A 20,343-nucleotide genomic window follows, 5' to 3' on the forward strand; every position below is an offset into this window, starting at 1 on the left:
TGTTGGCCAGGATGGTCTCGATCTCCTGACCTCGTGATCCGCCCGTCTCGGCCTCCCAAAGTGCTGGGATTACAGGCTTGAGCCACCGCGCCCGGCCTCTAATCCCTTCTACTAGTGGCCCTGAGGTTTTATTCCCTAGCGGGATAACTGCGTGTGTAGACAGTTGGGCTGTGTCCCGTTGGCATTTTTCCTTTTTTTGAGACAGAGTTTCGCTCTTGTTACCCAGGCTGGAGTGCAATGGCACCATCTCAGCTCAGTGCAACCTCTGCCTCCTGGGTTCAAGTGATTCTCCTGCCTCAGCCTCCGGAGTAGCTGGGATTACAGGCACCTGCCACCACGCCCAGCTAATTTTTTGTATTTTTAGTAGAGATAGGGTTTCCTCATGTTGGCCAGGCTGGTCTCGAACTCCTGACCTCAGGTGATCCACCTGTCTCCCAAAAGTGCTGGGATTAAGGCGTGGGCCACCGCACCCAGCTCTGCTGACTTTTTTCTGTGTCCACGTGCACTTGGGCGAGCATACACAAAGCTGATTTTGTTTGGGGAAAATGGGATACTGCTACACACAACATTTTGCAGCCTTTTGAAAAGTTCACTAATGTATCTCAGACATCCTCCATGACAGTCACAGGGCCTACCATTGTGTGTGTCATCATTTAGTAATTTCCCACTTCCTGATGACATTTTAAAAATTTTCATTAAAGAAGAGCTGGGCTCAGGGGTTCACACCTGCAATCCCAGCACTTTGGGAGACCAAGACAGGATGATCACTTGAGTTTAAAAGTTTAAGACCAACATGGGCAACATAGGGAGACCCTCTCTACAAATTTTTGTTGTTGTTAGACGGAGTCTCGCTCTGCCGCCCAGGCTGGAGTGCAGTGGCGCAATCTCAGTTCACTGCAAGCTCCGCCTCCCGGGTTCACGCCATTCTCCTGCCTCAGCCTCCCGAGTAGCTGGGACTACAGGCGCCCGCCGCCACGCCCGGCTAATTTTTTTTGTATTTTAGTAGAGACGGGGTTTCACCGTGTTAGCCAGGATGGTCTCAATCTCCTGACCTTGTGATCCGCCCGCCTTGGACTCCCAAAGTGCTGGGATTACAAGCGTGAGCCACTGCACCTGGCCAAAAAAAAGTTTAATTGTCCCAGCTACTCAGGAGGCTGAGGCAGGAGGATCCCTTGAGCCCAGGAGGTGGAGGCCACAGTAGCTGTGATTGCACCACTGCACTCCAGCCTGGGTAATAGTGGAAGACCCCATTTCTAAAATAATAATAATAATAATAAATTCCTTTATACTTTAATCTTCACTTGATTATCATAAAATACATGTTTTAGTTAAAATGTCACAAGCAATATATAAAGCTAGAACTGAACTCCCTTAGGACCCCATCCCTCAAAGACAACTGCTTTCTTAATTGCATTGTACATGTTTTAGTAATTTTTGTTTCACTTTGCTAGCTAGCTAGGTAAAACATTTCCATGGCATAGGACTTAAAAGGAACAAAAGGAATACAGTGAAAAGTTGATCTCCTTCCTACCCCAAACTGTGTTAAGATTCTTGACTGTCCTTTCAGATACGTTCAGGCAGACACATATATTCACATACATACAGTGGAGCCAACTGTATACACCGTTCAGTACCTTAGGGTCCCTCCCTGGCTATTCAGCAACATTTTGAAAATCTTTCCATTTCACAACTGTGGCTGCCTCATTCTTGTTGATGGCTGACAGTAGCCTCTGCAGAGATACTGCCATGGATTTAACCAGTCTTCAGTTAATGTTTAGGTTGTTCCCCTTTTTATTATTATAAACTGTTCCTCAGTAAACATTTGTATAGATGTCATTTTGCACATGTATGGGTCTATCTAGAAAAATTTACAGAAGTGTAATTGCTGTGTCTAGGGGGATAATTTTGATAGCTGTTCCAGAGGCCACTGCCCTTGCTATCTCCAGCAGCTGCTGTGGGAAGTGGCCTTCCCCAAACCCTCACCAGTGCAACTCAGGTGTTTTGATCTCTCTCAGTTTCATAGCAGAAAAATAGAATCTCCTTGTTTTAATTTGCCTTTCCCTTAGGAGAAGGGTTTAGCATTATTTCCAGCACCTAAGCTATTGGAATTTCCTTTCCTGTGAGCTGTATGTTTAGAGCCTTTGCCTGTTTTCCTAATGGCTGTTGTTTTTCTTACTGATTTGTAGGACTTCTTTAGATATTTAAGGAGGGTATCCTTTGTATGTGATAGGAGTTATTAACAGTCCAGTACATTGTAACATTAAGTTCAATACACTGAATGAAGAATCACGGAATTTTTCTTGCACTGAACACCTACAGTGCTTAGCACTGATAAAACGCTTCGTTCTCCCTCCTAGAGTAGGACCACTGTGTACGGCTGCACTTGCTATGCACTGCAGAACCCAGGGGTGCCATCGGTAGACCTCACTGTGAGCAGGCCGGTGTCCCCAATTGCATGGGAGCCCCTTGTCCACTAATTAAAGATCGACAAGTGGAAGGCAGTTTGCTTACCTGATGTAGCACCTGGCAGCTCTCAGAGGCAGCCTTGGTGGTTTCACTGCTTCATAGCTCAGTGCCCCCAGGGTGTGTGCAGCATCAGGGATGGACCTGCCCACGAGAGAACAGAGAAGCTGGTCTTTGGGCAGTGGTTGTGCATTGTTGCCACCAGCCGTGTGTAGACAAGGGTCAAGTTGGAGTAAGTGGGGAGAGGTCTGTATGATGCGATGCAAGTTTTTATGACTTGAGTTAGTTAAATCTGCAGCCCAAAATTTCATGAAAATAAATATTTAAAACATTTTATTAAAACTTAAATTGACAAAGTCATATTAGAAATTAGTATTTCAATTTTCCCAACTCTAAGTATACTGAAGTCAATTGCCTTCAAGTGAAAGAGTGAGAGTGTATTTAGTAAGTCTTGGTTAAGCCTTTTTGGTTTACATTCAGAAACAAGAAAAGATGACTGATGTAAAATGGCATGACCTGCAAGTCAGGTTGTTTCCAATTCTGCTTTCTTCAAAATTGAGTTGTTGGCCAGGCACAGTGGCTCACGCCTGTAATCCCAGCACTTTGGGAGGCTGAGGTGGGTGGATCACTTGAAGTCAAGTGTTCGAGACCAGCCTGGCCAACATGGTGAAACCCTCTCTCTACTAAAAAATACAAAAATTAGCCAGGTGTGGTGCCAGCACCTGTAAGCCTAGCTTCTCGGGAGGCTGAAGCAGGAGAATTGCTTGAATCTGGAAGGCGGAGGTTGCAGTGAGGCAATACTGTACCACTGCACTTTAGCCTGGGTGACAGAGTGAGACTCCATCTCAAAATAAACAAATCAATAAACAAACAAAATTTAGTTATTACGTGACAGATGATTGAAAATACTTTTTTTTGAGACAGGGTCTTGCTCTGTCACCCAGGCTGGAGTGCTGCAGCACAGTCTTGGCTCACTACAGCCTCCATCTTCTGTGCTTAAGTGATTCTCCCACCTCAGCCTCCCGAGTAGCTGGGACTACAGGCACCACCACCAAACTCAGCTAATTTTTGTATTTTTAGTAGAGACAGGGTTTTGCCATGTTGCCCAGGCTTGAAAATAGTTTTTGATAATAGCTCACTATTTGAATTTTGGGATGTAACTCTGAAGACAAAGAACTGAATGACATTGTAGAATATAATTCATTCCCATTTACATGTATCTGGACAAGATTTCTCATATATGTAAAAACTAAGAGGAATAGAGTTGATCCCAAGCCTTGGCCCATTCTGGCAGTATTTAATATTCTCCCTTGGATAAATGAACTAATAGGAAAAAAAAAATATATATATATATATATATATGTATGTAGATAACATTATTTAACACTGTAATCACAGGAAATTAAAAAGAATCAACTTCAACTGATTGGAATCATTTCTGATTTTTAAATATATTCTATCGATATATTTAACAGAATAAGTGTTTTTTAAAGTGATATTATTTCCAGAAAATAAAATTATATGCAACTATTTGATTTATGAAAAATAATAATGTTAACTTTAACATGAATGAGAAGTATCTAGTTTTTTCAGATGTTCATTAACCAAGTGTAGTGGCCTGTGCCTGTAGTCCCTGCTACTCAAGAGGCTGAAGTGGGAGAATCACTTAAGCTCAGAAGTTCAAGGCTGCGGTCAGCTCGGGTGGTGCCAGTGTTCGCCACCCTGGGTGACAGCGCGAGACCTTGTCTCTAAATACATAAATACAAATGTTGACAGCAGTGTATGAAAGCCATTGCATTATGTGAAACTTGTAGTGCCAGAAAAGCAAAAGCAAAAATTAGTTCCTCCCACTCCTCTTTAAGTGCATCTGTTCATATGGACATACAAACCTCTGTAATTTTTACAGCTGGGAAAAAATGCTTCCGCTAGTGAAATACTCCATTTTAAAATGAGATAAAATGAAAAATAGGATTTTAAATTTAAGAGCCAATCTTTCAGATTCAAATATTTTTTAGGTAAAGGTATACATAAGCCTGTCTGGCAAAAATGCACCATTATGCAGAAAACAGACTGACTAGGTCTCTTTCTTGTTACTTGAACTCTGCATAAAATACAGACGTCTTTCAGGTATATTAAGCTCCTTTTCTCAACTGGCCTGGAAGGAATTTGAGGGCAGGAATTACTTCCTGTGCTTAGTATTTAATTATAGGGGCAGAATAAATAATTGATTCTGCAAACATTTTGCAACAGTAATTCTGGTTGATTAATGGGCTCCATTAACATGAAAAAGTGTCAGTTTTGAAAATAAAATACTTGATACATAGTACAAAATTCAGAAAGCCCAAAGGAGAAAACTTACATAGTACAAAATTCAGAAAGCCCAAAGGAGAGAACTTTATTTTGTTGTTTTTTTGAGATGGAGTCCCACTCTTGACACCCAGGCTGGAGTGCAGTGGCACCATTTCAGCTCACTGGAACCTCTACCTCCCAGGTCCCAGGTCCAAGCAATTCTCCTGCCTCAGCCTCCCAAAGCTGGGACTACAGGCTCCCCACCACCACGCCTGGCTAGTTTTTGTATTTTCAGTGGAGATGGGGTTTCCCCATGTTGCCCGGGCTGGTCTCTAAGTCCTGACTTAAAGTGATCCACCCGCCTCGGCCTCCCAAAGTGCTGGGATTACAGGCGTGAGCCACGGCGCCCGGCAGGTAACTTATTTTTTTAATGTATACCTTTTGTTCCCTTTGAATCCTACCATGTGCATGAAGGAACCTATTTAACATGGAACAACCAGTCCAAATGTATATACATCTTTACAATTGATCGGTAGCTACTCTGGCCTAAAAACGTACCAGTGCACCTGCTCAGCTGCCCCCTTGGTGGGTGCCTGTTTCCCCGGCCCCCCCTTTGGCTCACAGCACACCACGGCATCACCTCCCGCCCTCCCTGTCGGTGCCCAAGCACCGGGACGGCGCAGTCCTTCCCTGTTTCAACGGCAGGGACTCTCTCTGTTGCAGGCCAGACGGGCGCAGGGAACAACTGGGCGAAGGGGCACTACACGGAGGGCGCGGAGCTGGTGGACGCGGTGCTGGACGTGGTGCGCAAGGAGTGCGAGCACTGCGACTGCCTGCAGGGCTTCCAGCTCACGCACTCGCTGGGCGGCGGCACGGGCTCGGGCATGGGCACGCTGCTCATCAGCAAGATCCGCGAGGAGTTCCCGGACCGCATCATGAACACCTTCAGCGTCATGCCCTCGCCCAAGGTGTCGGACACGGTGGTGGAGCCCTACAACGCCACGCTGTCGGTGCACCAGCTGGTGGAGAACACGGACGAGACCTACTGCATCGACAACGAGGCGCTCTACGACATCTGCTTCCGCACCCTCAAGCTGAGCACGCCCACCTACGGCGACCTCAACCACCTGGTGTCGGCCACCATGAGCGGGGTCACCACCTCGCTGCGCTTCCCGGGCCAGCTCAACGCAGACCTGCGCAAGCTGGCGGTGAACATGGTGCCCTTCCCGCGCCTGCACTTCTTCATGCCCGGCTTCGCGCCCCTCACCAGCCGGGGCAGCCAGCAGTACCGGGCGCTCACGGTGCCCGAGCTCACCCAGCAGATGTTCGACGCCAGGAACATGATGGCCGCCTGCGACCCGCGCCACGGCCGCTACCTGACCGTGGCCACCGTGTTCCGCGGGCCCATGTCCATGAAGGAGGTGGACGAGCAGATGCTGGCCATCCAGAGCAAGAACAGCAGCTACTTCGTGGAGTGGATCCCCAACAACGTGAAGGTGGCCGTGTGCGACATCCCGCCCCGCGGCCTGAAGATGGCCGCGACCTTCATCGGCAACAGCACGGCCATCCAGGAGCTGTTCAAGCGCATCTCCGAGCAGTTCTCGGCCATGTTCCGGCGCAAGGCCTTCCTGCACTGGTTCACGGGCGAGGGCATGGACGAGATGGAGTTCACCGAGGCCGAGAGCAACATGAACGACCTGGTGTCCGAGTACCAGCAGTACCAGGACGCCACCGCCAATGACGGGGAGGAAGCCTTTGAGGACGAAGAGGAGGAGATAGATGGATAGCCGGCAGGGAGCAGCCGCCCCAGCTCAGATCCTACCACACGCAAGTTCCTGCTTGACCTGGCGCCTCCTACCCCGTGGCCCTGAATGGTGCACTGGTCCGTTGTGTTGGTGTCGGCCCCTCACAAATGCAGCCAAGTCGTGTCACTAGTCATCTGGAACAAAGACAATACTTTAAAACAACAGAGTTACTTGCGGGTTCTACCCAGTCAGAAGATCACACCATGGAGACTTTCTACTAGAGGACTTGAAAGAGAACTGAGGGGCCCACGAAATAAACTTCACCTTCCATTAAGTGTTCAAGCATGTCTGAGAATTAGCAGGGGAGGAGTTAGAAACAGTCTTTTTCATCCTTTGTGATGAAGCCTGAAGTTGTGCCGTGTTGCCTTATATGAATATGCAGTATGGGACTTTGAAATAATTGATTCATAATAAATGACTAAACGTGTGTCTTCATCTCTCTAGCCATGTGCATAAATGACATGTTACTTTGTATGGTTACAATGGCTACTCGGGTCACTGGTCTCTCCCCGGGGTGAACTCCTCCCCGCTTCACGAAAACAACAGAGGGAAGGGCTCTTTACATGGAGGCTTTAAGCGGGGCAGCCAAAACTGCTGACAGCTGGAAGGCAATGTAGCACAAACAAAAGCCCCTCTTCCCATCAGCAGCCACCTTTCAGACTCCCACAGAATCGCAAGTCAGGTCCTGGGCTAGGGTTCCCCAACCCTCTAGCCAGAGCAGCCACAGGAAAGGCCGTTTGGCCTCTAGACAAAGCCGGGGTGCTGGGTGGGAGCTGGGCACCAACCGCCAGCCCTGCGTGGAAGGGAAGGGCCCTTTTCTGCTGTGGCCCATCACACTTGATGGCTTCTACCACCGGCCACACCTTTGGAGTTTCCACAGACTCCACGGGGCACGCATCGTGCCCTGCTAGTGCCTGGTACAGACCTCACTGTTGACAATATTTCTGCTTTACTTCTTCCTGCCCTCTTGAAGCTGTGGACATGGGACTTGCTCTGAGTACAGCATGTCACCCCCGGGTCGAAGCGTCATGTGCCAGTGCCAGCCCTCCTGCTTTGCCTCCCATGTGGGCAGCCCCCCCCCCCAATCCCTCCTGTCCACCCGTCTGGCTTCCTGAGTGACCATCCTGGGCAGAGCCCACTCTGACCTGTTTCGGACAGGGAATGAGAGACAGACAAAGCTTTGTCATTCAGGGCCCCTGAGGGTTAGGGTGCCCCACAGTGCACCCACAACACCCTTGGTCTGTGGCCCCAGGCCTTACATTCACTGGCTATTTTGTTAAGCCCCAGCCTTGGGAAGATGGAAACTTCATCACTGAACACAGCAGCATGACTTGAGGTGATGACAGATCATTTTGCAGAAATCTGAACTATTCTGAGACCACAGTAAAAATCTTACCAGCTCACCACCTACATCTGTCCTGAAAACACGTTCCGTGTGACCGTGGAAAGATCCATGCGTGAGCAGGCCCCACATGGTGGTGGCACAGGTAGCCACGGCTCCTCCTAGCACAGAGGGCCACTTGTGCAGGCTGAGCAGTGGCTCTAGGCCACGCTGGCAGCCGTCCAGGGCCCAGAGCTTAACGTGGCTCACCTCACCCAGAAACACGGGTGACACGGTGCTGTCTGGCTTTGTCACTGTATCAAGCCTGACACAAGAGTGGGCCCCACTCTCATCCCCTGGGAGGCCTCACAGCCAAGGCCTGTGAGAGGGCAGCCCACGCTGGCTCCACATCTTGCAGTGGTTGGGTAAGGAGAAGAGAGTGACTCCTACCTAATTGTCTACTGCCTGTGTGGTGAAAAGCACGCCCGCCACCCTCACAACTGTGTGAGCCTCGGCCTGGAAACCGTGCTTCACTGGGCACCTCCCAAAAACACCCCCTGAGGAAAGGAAGTGGCCAGTGTGGCATGCCTGCAGGTGCAGAGGTCAATCAGGGGACGCCTATTCTCCTGGCATGCTGAGCTATGGAGTCCAAACAGCTGCTTCCATGGCCTGCCAGGGGACAGGTGGGCATTTCAGGATGCTGGAAAGTAGCCATGGATGGAGCATGCATGGCCTGGGACCATGGCAGGGATGCCATTAGATTGTGTTAATTCTAAAGCCACTGTTCTGACATCAACACCACACAAGGCAAGCTGGAGTAATGTTAAAAAGCTGGAGTGCTGTTAAAACAGACTGCTAAAAATGTAAATAGTTAAAATGCCAGTGTCTCCTCCATGTCCAAATAGCAGCAATTGATAGAAGACTTAGCAAATCTTTCTCATGCCATCTTTTTTTAGGAATTATGATAACAGGTTTGCAATGCTACAGACTCACTTTTCTGGAAGCACATCACCAATCCCTTCTAATAGACAATAGGAGCAGGTTACCATTCAGTCCACTCCTGAGATGTCCCCAGAGAGCCAGGGCCCAGGGGACTCCAGCTTAGTTCCACTCTTCCTTCTCTGAAATCCAGGTGACGGCTCAGGTCAGCCTGCCAGGCCCGCTACAGTTATGCGTTAACTTCTAGACCCAGGAGGTGTGGTCAACATCTGGCCATGGCTGGCCTCTTGAGGACCTGCACTGGGTGGTTATCATGAATTCAGGCCATGACCAACCCCTCAGGACCCATGTACTTTATATCCAGAGCTCAGTGCATCTTTGCAGGACATATAACTCTGGAAGGTTCCAACCTCCTGTGGGAGCCGATGAGAACCAGCGAGGCTGAGATTTTGAAGGACTCTCCTCTAAAAAGCAAGAGAATTTAATTTCTTGCCATTATGTTTTCTAAAAATATCCAGAGCATAAACAGGGACCCTTTATGTGTTCTGAAACAAAGTACAGTGTGGACATTTTATTATGTAAAGAAGCCATATTTACATAATACATTCATAGTTTTAAGTATGTTACAGCTCCTGTAGAAAACCATTCCATTAAGACAGCAACAGGTGATCTGGATTGAATCTTTAAAATATTAAGTCAAATTAAAATGTTCTTATCAGGACTCCAATTTAATTTCACAGCCCATCTGCACAGGGGAACTGAGGAGAAACAGGAATGAAGAGTGGGCGACAAAGAGAAAGCATCTTCCCACACGCTAAAAGTCCAGTGCAACGATCCCTGCCGCACGGTCAGCCGACCCCACTTGGTGTCACAGGGTCCAGCCTCGGCCACTCTGGGCTCAACCTTTCCAGCCCATGTGGGAGCCCAATGAGGCTGTGGGACAGTGTGCATTTCCCTCAAGGCCTCGGGAAAGTCACCTGGCACCCACTGTGACCTCCGAGGCTGAAAGGACTAAGGACTCCTCTCCCCATCATTTCAGCTGGGCCAGTGGCTGGCTCCAATCAGCACAGCCTTTCCATTCTTCTGAAGGCCACAGCCGAAATAATGCACCAGCTGAAACCACAGCGGACAGACTGAGATGGCCTCCCTCTGGGTGTCTAGTTGGCAACTTTCTCACCCGGGGGCTCCTCTTTCTCCTTTTCCCGCTCCTTGTTCCAGTCCTTAAGGCCTTCTGGAAGCGAGGTGTCCTCATCCAAGCTGCCAGTGCCTTCCACAAATTCTTCATAGGTAGATTTTTCCGCAAAAGGTCTGGGGCCCAAAAGTTCAACCATATCATTCTTATCTAATACTTCTTTTTCTAACAACAGAAGAGCAACCTGAAATATGAACAATTTCCATTAAATACAGTTACTCAGCAAAGTCTATTCAGAAATATTAATTTATTAAAATGAGTGACCCCATTCCACAAAAGGATTTAAGACCAAAAAAGGATTTAAGATATACATAAGGTTGCATAGTTTTAGAGTAAGATGTGCAAAATATCAAAGCAACCAATGTCCATCTGTAAGGGACACATTTCCATACTAGACACATTTCCATACATCTGCACAATAAACGCTGACCATCTATAATAAAGGAGGAAGCTGGCCGGGCACGGTGGCTCGTGCCTGTAATCCCAGCACTTTGGGAGGACGAGGCGGGCAGATCACAAGATCAAGACTATCCTGCAGAACATGGTGAAACCCTGTCTCTACTAAAAATACAAAAAAATAGCTGGACATGGTGGCGCACACCTGTAGTCCCAGCTACTTGGGAGGCTGAGGCAGGAGGATCACTTGAACCTGGGAGGCGGAGGTTGTAGTGAGCCAAGATTGCACCACTGCACTCCAGCCTAGCGACAGAGCAAGACTCCTGCTCACAAAAAAAAAAAAAAAAAAAAAAAAAAAAAAAAAAGGAGTAAGCTGTGCATGTTCTGTATACATCTCAGAGACACACTCTTCAATTAAAAAAACAAAGATGTTCAGTGTGCGCAGCATCTTACGTTTGCTTTTCGGAGGCAACAGGAATGTATCTTTTTACGTGCGTTAAAGCACAATAGGCAGCCAGGCACGGTGGCTCACACCTGTAATCCCAGCATTTTGGGAGACCGAGGCGGGTGGATCACCTGAGGTCAGGAGTTCAAAACCAGCCTGGCCAAAATGGCGAAATCCTGTCTCTACTAAAAATACAAAAAAATAACCAGGCGGTGGTGGATGCCTGTAAAACCAGCTACTTGAGGCAGGAGAATGGCTTGAACCCGGTAGTCGAAGGTTGAGTGAGCCGAGATCGCGCCATTGCACTCCAGCCTGGGCAACAGAGCAAGACTCGGTCTCAAAAAACAAAACAAAATAAAACACAAAACCAGGCCGGGCGCGGTGGCTCAAGCCTGTAATCCCAGCACTTTGGGAGGCCGAGACGGGCGGATCACGAGGTCAGGAGATCGAGACCATCCTGGCTAACACGGTGAAACCCCGTCTCTACTAAAAAATACAAAAAAAAAACTAGCCGGGCGAGGTGGCGGCGCCTGTAGTCCCAGCTACTTGGGAGGCTGAGGCAGGAGACTGGCGTAAACCTGGGAGGCGGAGCTTGCAGTGAGCTGAGATCTGGCCACTGCACTCCAGCCTGGGCCACAGAGCGAAACTCTGTCTCAAAAAAAAAAACCAAACAAACAAACAAACAAAAAAAAACCAGACTAGGCAGGAGCCATTAGCTTAGGGCTTTTTCTGTACCCAGAACCCATCCATACACAAACAAACAAACTGGAACTTAACCTAGAGGCATTCTTTGTAACTAATTTCAAATTAAGCTTCTACCAATCATGAACAGCCAATCAGCCAGCTGGTGGCAGAACTTGGGACCACGCATTGGACCACACAAATAAGGCAAACGCCCAGCAGCAGCCACTCAAGCAGTCATGCACCGCTAACAACGTTTCAGTCAACGATGGGACAGTGGTCCTGTGAGATTATAATGCCTTATTTTTACTGTACCTTTTCTATGTTTAGATGTGTTTAAATACCATTGTGTCGGCCGGGCACGGTGGCTCAAGCCTGTAATCCCAGCACTTTGGGAGGCCGAGACGGGCGGATCACGAGGTCAGGAGATCGAGACCATCCTGGCTAACACGGTGAAACCCCGTCTCTACTAAAAGCTACAAAAAACTAGCCGGGCGAGGTGGCGGGCGCCTGTAGTCCCAGCAACTCGGGAGGCTGAGGCAGGAGAATGGCGTGAACCCGGGAGGCGGAGCTTGCAGTGAGCTGAGATCGGGCCACAGCACTCCAGCCTGGGTGACAGAGCAAGACTTCGTCTCAAAAAAAAAAAAAAAAAAAAAAACCATTGTGTTACAATGGCCTGAAGCATTCAGTACAGTCACATGCGAGCAGGTCTGCAGCCTCAGAGCAACAATAGGCCGTACCACAGAGCCTAGGGGTGTAGCAGGTGTAGTGCACTCTGATGCCTGCATGGTGACAAAATCAACTAAAAGCAAACTCCTCAGACCGTATCCCCATCTTTAAGCAGCACGTGACTGTAGTTCCTTTACTTTGCTTCTATGCTCAGCCTATAAAAGCTTGCTGCTCATGCTGCCAGGCCAGAGCTCTGAACTTCTAATTCTGAGGGCTGCCCGATTCCCAAACTGTTCTTTGCTCAAATAAACTTGTTTGTTAAATTTTGTCAAAAGTTTCTTTTAAATGGTACATAAAAAAATATATGGCCAGGCGCAGTGACTCACACCTGTCACCCCAGCACTTTGGGGCAGCAGATCACCTGAGGTCAGGAGTTCGAGACCAGCCTGCCCAACATGGTGAAACCCTGTCTCTACTAAAAATACAAAAATTAGCCGGGCGTGGTGGCACCTGCCCGTAATCCCAGCTGCTCAGGAGGCTGAGGCAGGAGAACTGCTTGAACCCAGGAGGCAGAGGTTGCAGTGAGCCAAGATGGAGGCACTGCACTCCAGCCTGGGCAACAGAGGGAAAGTCCGTCTAAAATATATATATAAATATTAAAAATATAAATTTATATATATTTACATATATGTATAAACAAAGGCAGAGATACAAAATGAAGGCAGGAAGGTTAATGTGACAATAGTTTACTTCGAAGTTCTATTCATTTGTTATGGCTGCACCATAAATTTGACACGACATGTTTTACAGGCTACAGAAAAGGGACCCCTACTGGATTACAGACATGGAGGTGCGACGGTATCATGAGAGGAGGGAACAGTGTTTATGTTAGATCATCTGCCTAGTGTAAAGAAAATTAAGCAGTTTAAATTATAAGCTGATCTCATAAAATAACATTTCTGTTTTTCTTTTTTGAGACAGTCTCACTGTCGCCCAGGCTGGAGTGCAATGGTGTGATGTNATTTATATATATTTACATATATGTATAAACAAAGGCAGAGATACAAAATGAAGGCAGGAAGGTTAATGTGACAATAGTTTACTTCGAAGTTCTATTCATTTGTTATGGCTGCACCATAAATTTGACACGACATGTTTTACAGGCTACAGAAAAGGGACCCCTACTGGATTACAGACATGGAGGTGCGACGGTATCATGAGAGGAGGGAACAGTGTTTATGTTAGATCATCTGCCTAGTGTAAAGAAAATTAAGCAGTTTAAATTATAAGCTGATCTCATAAAATAACATTTCTGTTTTTCTTTTTTGAGACAGTCTCACTGTCGCCCAGGCTGGAGTGCAATGGTGTGATGTTGGCTCACTGCAACCTCCGCCTCCCAGGTTCAAGCAATTCTCTTGCCTTAGCCTCCAAAGTAGCTGGGATTATGGGCGTCCACCACCACGCCTGGCTTATTTTTTGTATTTTTAGTAGAGACGGGGTTTCACCATGTTGGCCAGGCTGTTCTCGAACTCCTACCTCAGGTGATCCCGCTGCCTCAGCCCCTCAAAGTGGTGGGATTACAGGCGTGGACTTATTTCTTGAGAAAACTCCTTACTTTGAAATTTAATCTATCTGTAGTTTGCAATAAATGTTATGTTTTTAAAGATATAAAATTATGAAAGTTTTATCTTTTCAGGTTTTAAAATATTATAAAATGCTTCAAATAGGTATAAAAGTGGAAAGAATGGATAATCCCCATGTAACCACTATCAACAGTGATCAATTTAGAAACATTCTTGTTTCAACTGTCTAGATTATTTTTAAGAAAATCCCAGAATGTCATATAATTTTATCCATATATATATATATTTTTATCTACATCTCTAAAAGGTTAGGATTGTTTACAAAACCAGAATACTATAATGCTCTAATTTTAAAATATATTGTCTGCATATACGTAAAGAAAAAAAAGCTTCAGGATTCCTTCTTAGACAATTTTTAATTCTCAATTTGCTTATACACACACACGCACACACACACCATAGTTGTGGGTGATCACTTAAATTTCTATAATTTAATCCAATATATCAAAAACATATGTATACACATATATATGTGTGTGTGTATATATGTGTATATATATACTTTTCCCCTGAAACAGGGTCTCACTCGTCACCCAGGCTGGAATGCAGTGGCATGATCACAGCTCACTGTAGCCTCTAGCCTCAAGTTCCTGGACTCAGGTGATCCTCCCACCTCAGCCTCCAAGTGGCTGGGATTACAGGTACACGCCACCATAACAGGCTAATTTTTAATATTTTTAGTAGAGATGGGGTTTCATTATGTTGCCCAGGCTAGTCTCCAATTCCTGGGCTCAACCGATCCACCCACCTCAGCCTCCCAAAGTGCTGGGACTATAGACATGTGCCACAGTGCCTGGCCAAAATATTATTTCAACATGTGATGATACAAAAGATGATCGAGGTTTTTTTACATTCCTTTCTTCATGCTGAATCTTCAGTAACCAGCATGCACCTGACACGTAACAGGTCTCGATTCACAGTGGCCACCTCATGCTCAGCAGCCCTCTGCAGCTGCCTAGCAGGGCCGCACAGGCTCAAGGAGAGGGGAACCACCAGGGCTCTGCAGGTAGGATACCTGGGTTAGACCCTGGCTCTGCCGCTTACCCACTGTATGACCCTAAGCAAAGTTACTGATCTCTCTCCGTAACAGCTGCTTCACCTGAAACTGATGTAAGAGGTCACTGTTAGCCACCTCATGAGGTCACAGGGTTTTCAGAAAGGAAGCCCCAGGCAGTGCCTGGTACACAGGTGTTGGGTGAATGCTGGCAAGCCCTCAGGTGCGCACTCCATGCCCTCGCAGAGTCTGCAAGGTAATGGTTTCAGGAGCACAGGCCCCAGCCCCTCTCTTCTCCATAGCCTCCGTACCTCCTGGCTGGCTCTGCAGTATTCTGCACATGGCTCATTTTCTCTGATGGACCAGAAAGTACTTCAAAACTTAGTGTTTCAAGAGCCTCACCATGCTAACCCAATTCTCCTTTCAATAAACAGACCTTGGTTGTGCAGCGTGAGTTGTGTGAGTACAGGCACCGGGACTGTGGATGGGCAGGATAACTGGAGAGATTCTCACAGCACTGCAGACCTCCTCAGTGCCTCACAGAGAGCTCATCCGCACTGGGCTCTTCTGCCTTCCTGTCCTTCACAGCTCAACACCTGGCCTTCCTGTCACAGCTCATACCACCTGCGCTATCGGCAACCCGACTCCTGCTTGCATACTTCGATGCTCGGAATGCGGCCTTGCTTCAAATTCTCCTTGGGTGATTGGACCAGACCCTTATCACGACTCACTTCCTCCCCCTGCCCGGCAGGGACTGTCTTGCCAGTCCCATCTCAGCTTTCTTCTCTGTTCCCTACGAAGTCCCTGGTTTTCCACGCTCTGCTTCTGCTTTTTATTTCCAGACCATCCCCGCAGGCACCACCTGAGGAGTGCCTGACGCATGCTCCGCTGCTTCCAAGCTGGTCTGGCTCTGGTTCCTGTTCCAATCTAGCTGCATGTTGCCGCACCCTCTCCTGAAATGATCTTTTCATCATTTTCCGCTCAAGATCTTTAAGGACTCCTTTAAGACCCTACTCAAAAATAAGGGCGTTGGGTTAGATCTTTTTTTGTGGAGACGGAGTCTCACTCTTGTCGCCGAGCGAGGCATGTGGTTGGCGGCGGCGGCACTGCAAGGCTCCGCTGCCTCAGGTCATGCATTTCTCCTGCTTAACCTCTCCTGCCCCCCTAATAGCTTGGACTTCAGCGCCGCATTCATCACCCTGGCTAGAGTTTTTGCATTTTTAGTAGAGACGGTGCGTTCATCGTTTAGCCAGTATGGTCTCGACTCCTGACGTGTGATCTGCCCGCCTCTTGCCTCCCAAAGTGCTGGGAGTTACAGCGCTTCAGCACTGTGCCTGAGTGGATTGTTTTTTTTTTTTTTTTTTTTGTTTTTTTTTTGAGACGGAGTCTCGCTTGGTCACCCAAGCTGAGGTACATGCCACGATCTCAGCTCCACTGCAACTCCGCCATCTCCGGAGTTCACGCCATTCTCCATGCCTCAGCCTCCCAAGTTAGCTGGGATAGCAGGCGCCCGCCACCGCGCCGGCTAGGTTTTGTATTTTTTTTAGGTTAGAGACGGGGTTTCATCGTGTTAGCCAGGATTGGTCTCGATCTCCTTGACCTTGTGATCCACCCGCCTTGGCCTTCCCAAAGTGCTGGGATTACAGGCTTGAGCCACCCGGCCCCAGCGATCATTTTAAGATCACTTCTACTTCTAAAGCTGTATGCCTCAGCTTTCTACCTAGCTCTGGAGGGCCTGGGACTTGTGAAAAGAAAATAAAATCTCAGGACTCTAAACTCATTATGCCAAGGGGAAAAGTTAAGCTTGGAAACTGAGTTGCACAAGAACTGCCTTCCTTGTGTTCCTAAAGAGATGGTTGCAAAAACAGAAACCATTTATCTCCCCAGGTGTCCTCCCCCACTCATTGCTCATAAGGAAATTCCTTGTGGGCCCTAAAGCCTTTACCCTGAAACAAAGTTCTGCTGGACCTCACCCTGACAAGTTAACAGCTTATCTCACAGAAACAGACAAAGACCAGACCAGAAATCAGCCCTCTGATAACCTGAGACGAATGCGCATTTGACTCCTTCTACTCTATGTTTACTTTATTGCATGTAAAATGCGGATTTACTGAACAAGAGATGCATGCGTAACTGACATCCCTCTACCCCTCCTTTCACATGTCACGTGGTTCAGTGGGCGAAAATCAAGAATGCGACCACTTACCTCACCGCCTACCCTCCCCTTTTTTCCCTTCCTCCTTCCCTTCCTGCCACTCTTTCCCGTTTAAATATTCAAGCCCTCAAAGCTCTCTATGGAAAAAGCAAAGGCCACAGATCCCACTGTAACTGGTGTTTCTTTTTCCCTGGGTACATCCTCAACCTTGACAAAACAAACCTCTAAGCTGACAGAGCTCTGTCTCAGCCCCTCTTGGGTCTACAGGGTCCACCACCCACAACTGCAGCAGGCTCAGGGCTGCCCCTGGGCTCCACGCCGCACACTCCTCCTTCCCCTTCCTTCGGCTCTGTGACCTGCTCATCCTTCTGGGTACCTCGGCTCTATCTCCTACAGAGCCTTCCTGGACCACTCTGCCCACGCTGGACTTTCTTCCGCAGAGCCCTGCTGCATGCTTTCCAGTGTTTTGGGGATGCTGGCGCTCACTCATTTCACTGCACACTTTTGTAAAGCGACAGCATGGATTCTTCTGCATCGCCTAACATAGGGTTATAGTCAGCTTCTTGAAGACTTGCTGACTGGACGGCACAACTTAGTGAAACCGCCTTTGCAAAACTGTAACAGGACAAGAAATTTGGCATGGCTGGCTCCCTCTTGCTTCTAGCCTCACACACGGCCCTCGCTCTTTCCCGGTTGTGGACCAAACTAACTTCGGGAGGAATGTATAGTTTAAATGATAGTGACACTTCCCCAAAACTAAGCTGCCCTTGTAAAACTGATGAACGGCCACCAAGCTGGGAGGATGAGAGGAGCCGGAACTGTACTAAGATGTAGGCATCGTTAAGTAATTACCAGCCATTATTCTGGAGGTCAGATTTGCAACTTCCCCAATTACTCCTGCAGATAACAACATCTCTACTGTACAACTTAGGCTTGGCCTTTTGAGAAGCTTTTCAGCTTTTTACATTTCTGACAACCAATGGCTCCACCTGGGCTCACCAATTGGTCCCGTGGCCCCACCCAGGAACTGACTTGGCACAGGATGACGGCCTCCACGCCCTATGATTTCACCTCCGCCCCATTCAAACAGCATTCACCACTCCCTGGCCCTTACCCGACAAACTATTCTTGAAAAGCCCTGGTCTCCATGGAGACTGATTTGAGTAATAATAATAATAACTCCAGGCTGCCATTCGGTCAGCTCTGCATGAATTAAGCTCTTTCTCTGCGATACCCCTGTCTTGAGAAACCGGCTGTACCTGGGCTGCAGGCAAAATGAATCTATTAGGTAGCTGTGTCAATCCCTTATAAAAGGCTTTTTCATTTGTGCTTCTCTCATTAGAGTACAGAATATTCAAAGCTTTTTAAAATTCTAGCTTTTTTTCCACATGGACTCTGGAAAATTAAGAGGTTACCAAACGCGAGAAATCCACTGAGTTCAGAAAGGGTCCCTTCCTTTTGTAGGTGCTATCAAATGAGGCACAACAACGACAAACACAATGCTTTCTCGTGGAAACTCATCAGCAAGCCACAAGTAAGGTGATGCTCACGTACCAATTTCCTACTTATCAGTTCGGCTGCGTCTTTTACTTGCCCTTTCATCTTTCACTACCTATTTATTTTAGAAGTGCAAAACAAAGGTAAACCAGGCAATCATGCTTCTCATTAGGAGTACTGTGAACTATCTGGTGAGGGAGCCCTGATTTGTTTACTTTGTGGTTACTGACAGACTTCATTAACCATTCAGTCATGTTCCTAAGAGTCACAGGAGCCGGGACAGTGTCAACTTCTGTTCACCACCACATTGCAACCCCCCCCATGAAGACAGAGCAGACAATGAAACATCAGAATGAATGGACCTATGGGTGAGCCAGAGAGAGGGAATTCTGCAGTCTACAATCCAAACAAAACAGTCCATCTATCGCTTCAATCTTTTTTTTTGCAAAACTGTAAAGAATTATTCCCACAACTGGCACCTACCTTCTCCACGTCGGCTTTCTTTTCTGTGAGAAGAGCTACTGTTCTTTTATAAGCATCATTAATAAGGATTCGTACTTCATCATCTATCAATCTTGCAGTGGCTTCACTGTAAGGTTTCTCCAATACCATGTCCCCCTGACGTGGGAGGTCAAAGGAGATTTGCCCAACCTTTTCATTCATGCCAAACTGAACAATCTGAAAAATACATGATTCACGGTGGTTATATATGATTGCTGTTCAACCAGACAAAATCTACACAGCAGCCCGAGCCAGCTAAAGTGCATAGGGTGCTCTGTGTAGCTGGCAACAGCAGCACAGTGCTTTAAACTCACAACTAGAAACATAGAGCCAAAAGCCCAGGCATCACACCCACAACAAAGTTAGGATGCAGATCCCAACAACTGTATGACAGTACTACCTGGTTTCTTTTTTTTTCTTTTTAGACAGTCTTGGTCTGTCGCCCAGGTTGTAGTGCAGCAGCACCGTCTTGGCTCACTGCAACCTCCACGTCCCAAGTGCAAGCAATTCTCATGCCTCAGCCTCCCAAGTAGCTGAGATTATAGGCACCCGCCAACACTCCCGGCTAATTTTTCTATTTTTAGTAGAGATGGGTTTCCGTCATGTTGGCCAGGCTGGTCTTGAACTCCTAACCTCAGGTGATCTGCCCGCCTCGGCCTCCCAAAGTGCTGGGATTACAGGCGTGAGCCACCCCACCCAGCCACTACCTGGTTTCTTTTTGTTTTTGTTTTGAGACAGGGTTTTTGTTCTGTCGCCCAGGCTGGAATGCAGTGCATGATCATAGCTCACTGCAGTGTTGACCTCCTGGGCTCAAAATATCCTCCCACCTCAGCTTCCCAAAGTGCTGGGATTACAGGCGTGAGCCACCGTGCCTGGCCTGATATTACTATCTGTACAAGGGAAAGCAGAGAAGAAGCAAGAAGCATCCGACAGATCTGAAGAAACAAGAACCCCCAGCTGTCAACAGGTTCTTCCCAGGAAGGGTGGTATGCCACTCATGCTGAGAACACGGGAGACCGGAAGGGCACCTGCATTTCCCCGTTCATGGAGTCCATGGGGCCCAGGGGACAGTCTGAAGAGGCTCATCCAGTGTGGACCCATGAGCCCCCAAACTGATCAGGACCACACAGGAGGAGGCTTCTGCAAGTAAGACCCAAACTGACTGGAAAAAGAGAAGGCCCAGGTAAGAGTGGGGATCAAAAATAGCCAGGGGTGCTCGAAGGGAAGAAACCACATTCCTAGCACTTCACGAACACAGCCAGAAAAACTCCTGGACCTCCTCCTGCCTAAGAGAGCAGCAAAACAAATTCATGTAAAACAGGCAATAGAAAATCCCTTAAAAGTTCTAAGAAA

The 20,343-nt window shown here is 47.7% G+C and overlaps 2 protein-coding genes across 5 annotated transcripts in view; one reads left to right on the plus strand and one right to left on the minus strand.

Moving 5' to 3' along the window:
- Positions 1-10,236, plus strand: part of TUBB6 (tubulin beta 6 class V) — a 21,806-nt gene extending 11,570 nt beyond the window's left edge. The window contains exon 4 of one of the 2 annotated variants that reach the window (XM_017852875.1): positions 9,558-10,236. In XM_017852875.1, the coding sequence (XP_017708364.1) occupies positions 9,558-9,595 (38 nt within the window). In that variant the 3' untranslated portion in view covers positions 9,596-10,236. Of the gene's footprint in view, positions 1-5,475; positions 7,001-9,557 lie in introns of those variants that run through there. The other variant, XM_017852874.1, reaches the window with a different exon arrangement.
- AFG3L2 (AFG3 like matrix AAA peptidase subunit 2) overlaps positions 9,357-20,343 on the minus strand; it is a 44,850-nt gene continuing 33,863 nt past the window's right edge. For 2 of the 3 annotated variants that reach the window (XM_017852872.1, XM_017852873.1), the window contains exons 14-15: positions 18,973-19,167; positions 9,525-10,193 (exon numbers count right to left, since the gene is read on the minus strand). In XM_017852872.1, the coding sequence (XP_017708361.1) occupies positions 9,975-10,193; positions 18,973-19,167 (414 nt within the window). In that variant the 3' untranslated portion in view covers positions 9,525-9,974. Of the gene's footprint in view, positions 10,194-18,972; positions 19,168-20,343 lie in introns of all 3 variants that reach the window. The other variant, XM_017852871.1, reaches the window with a different exon arrangement.

The sequence above is a fragment of the Rhinopithecus bieti genome, unplaced genomic scaffold (assembly GCF_001698545.2).
Source record: "Rhinopithecus bieti isolate Rb0 unplaced genomic scaffold, ASM169854v2 scaffold_35884, whole genome shotgun sequence".
NCBI classification, from domain to species: Eukaryota; Metazoa; Chordata; class Mammalia; order Primates; family Cercopithecidae; genus Rhinopithecus; species Rhinopithecus bieti.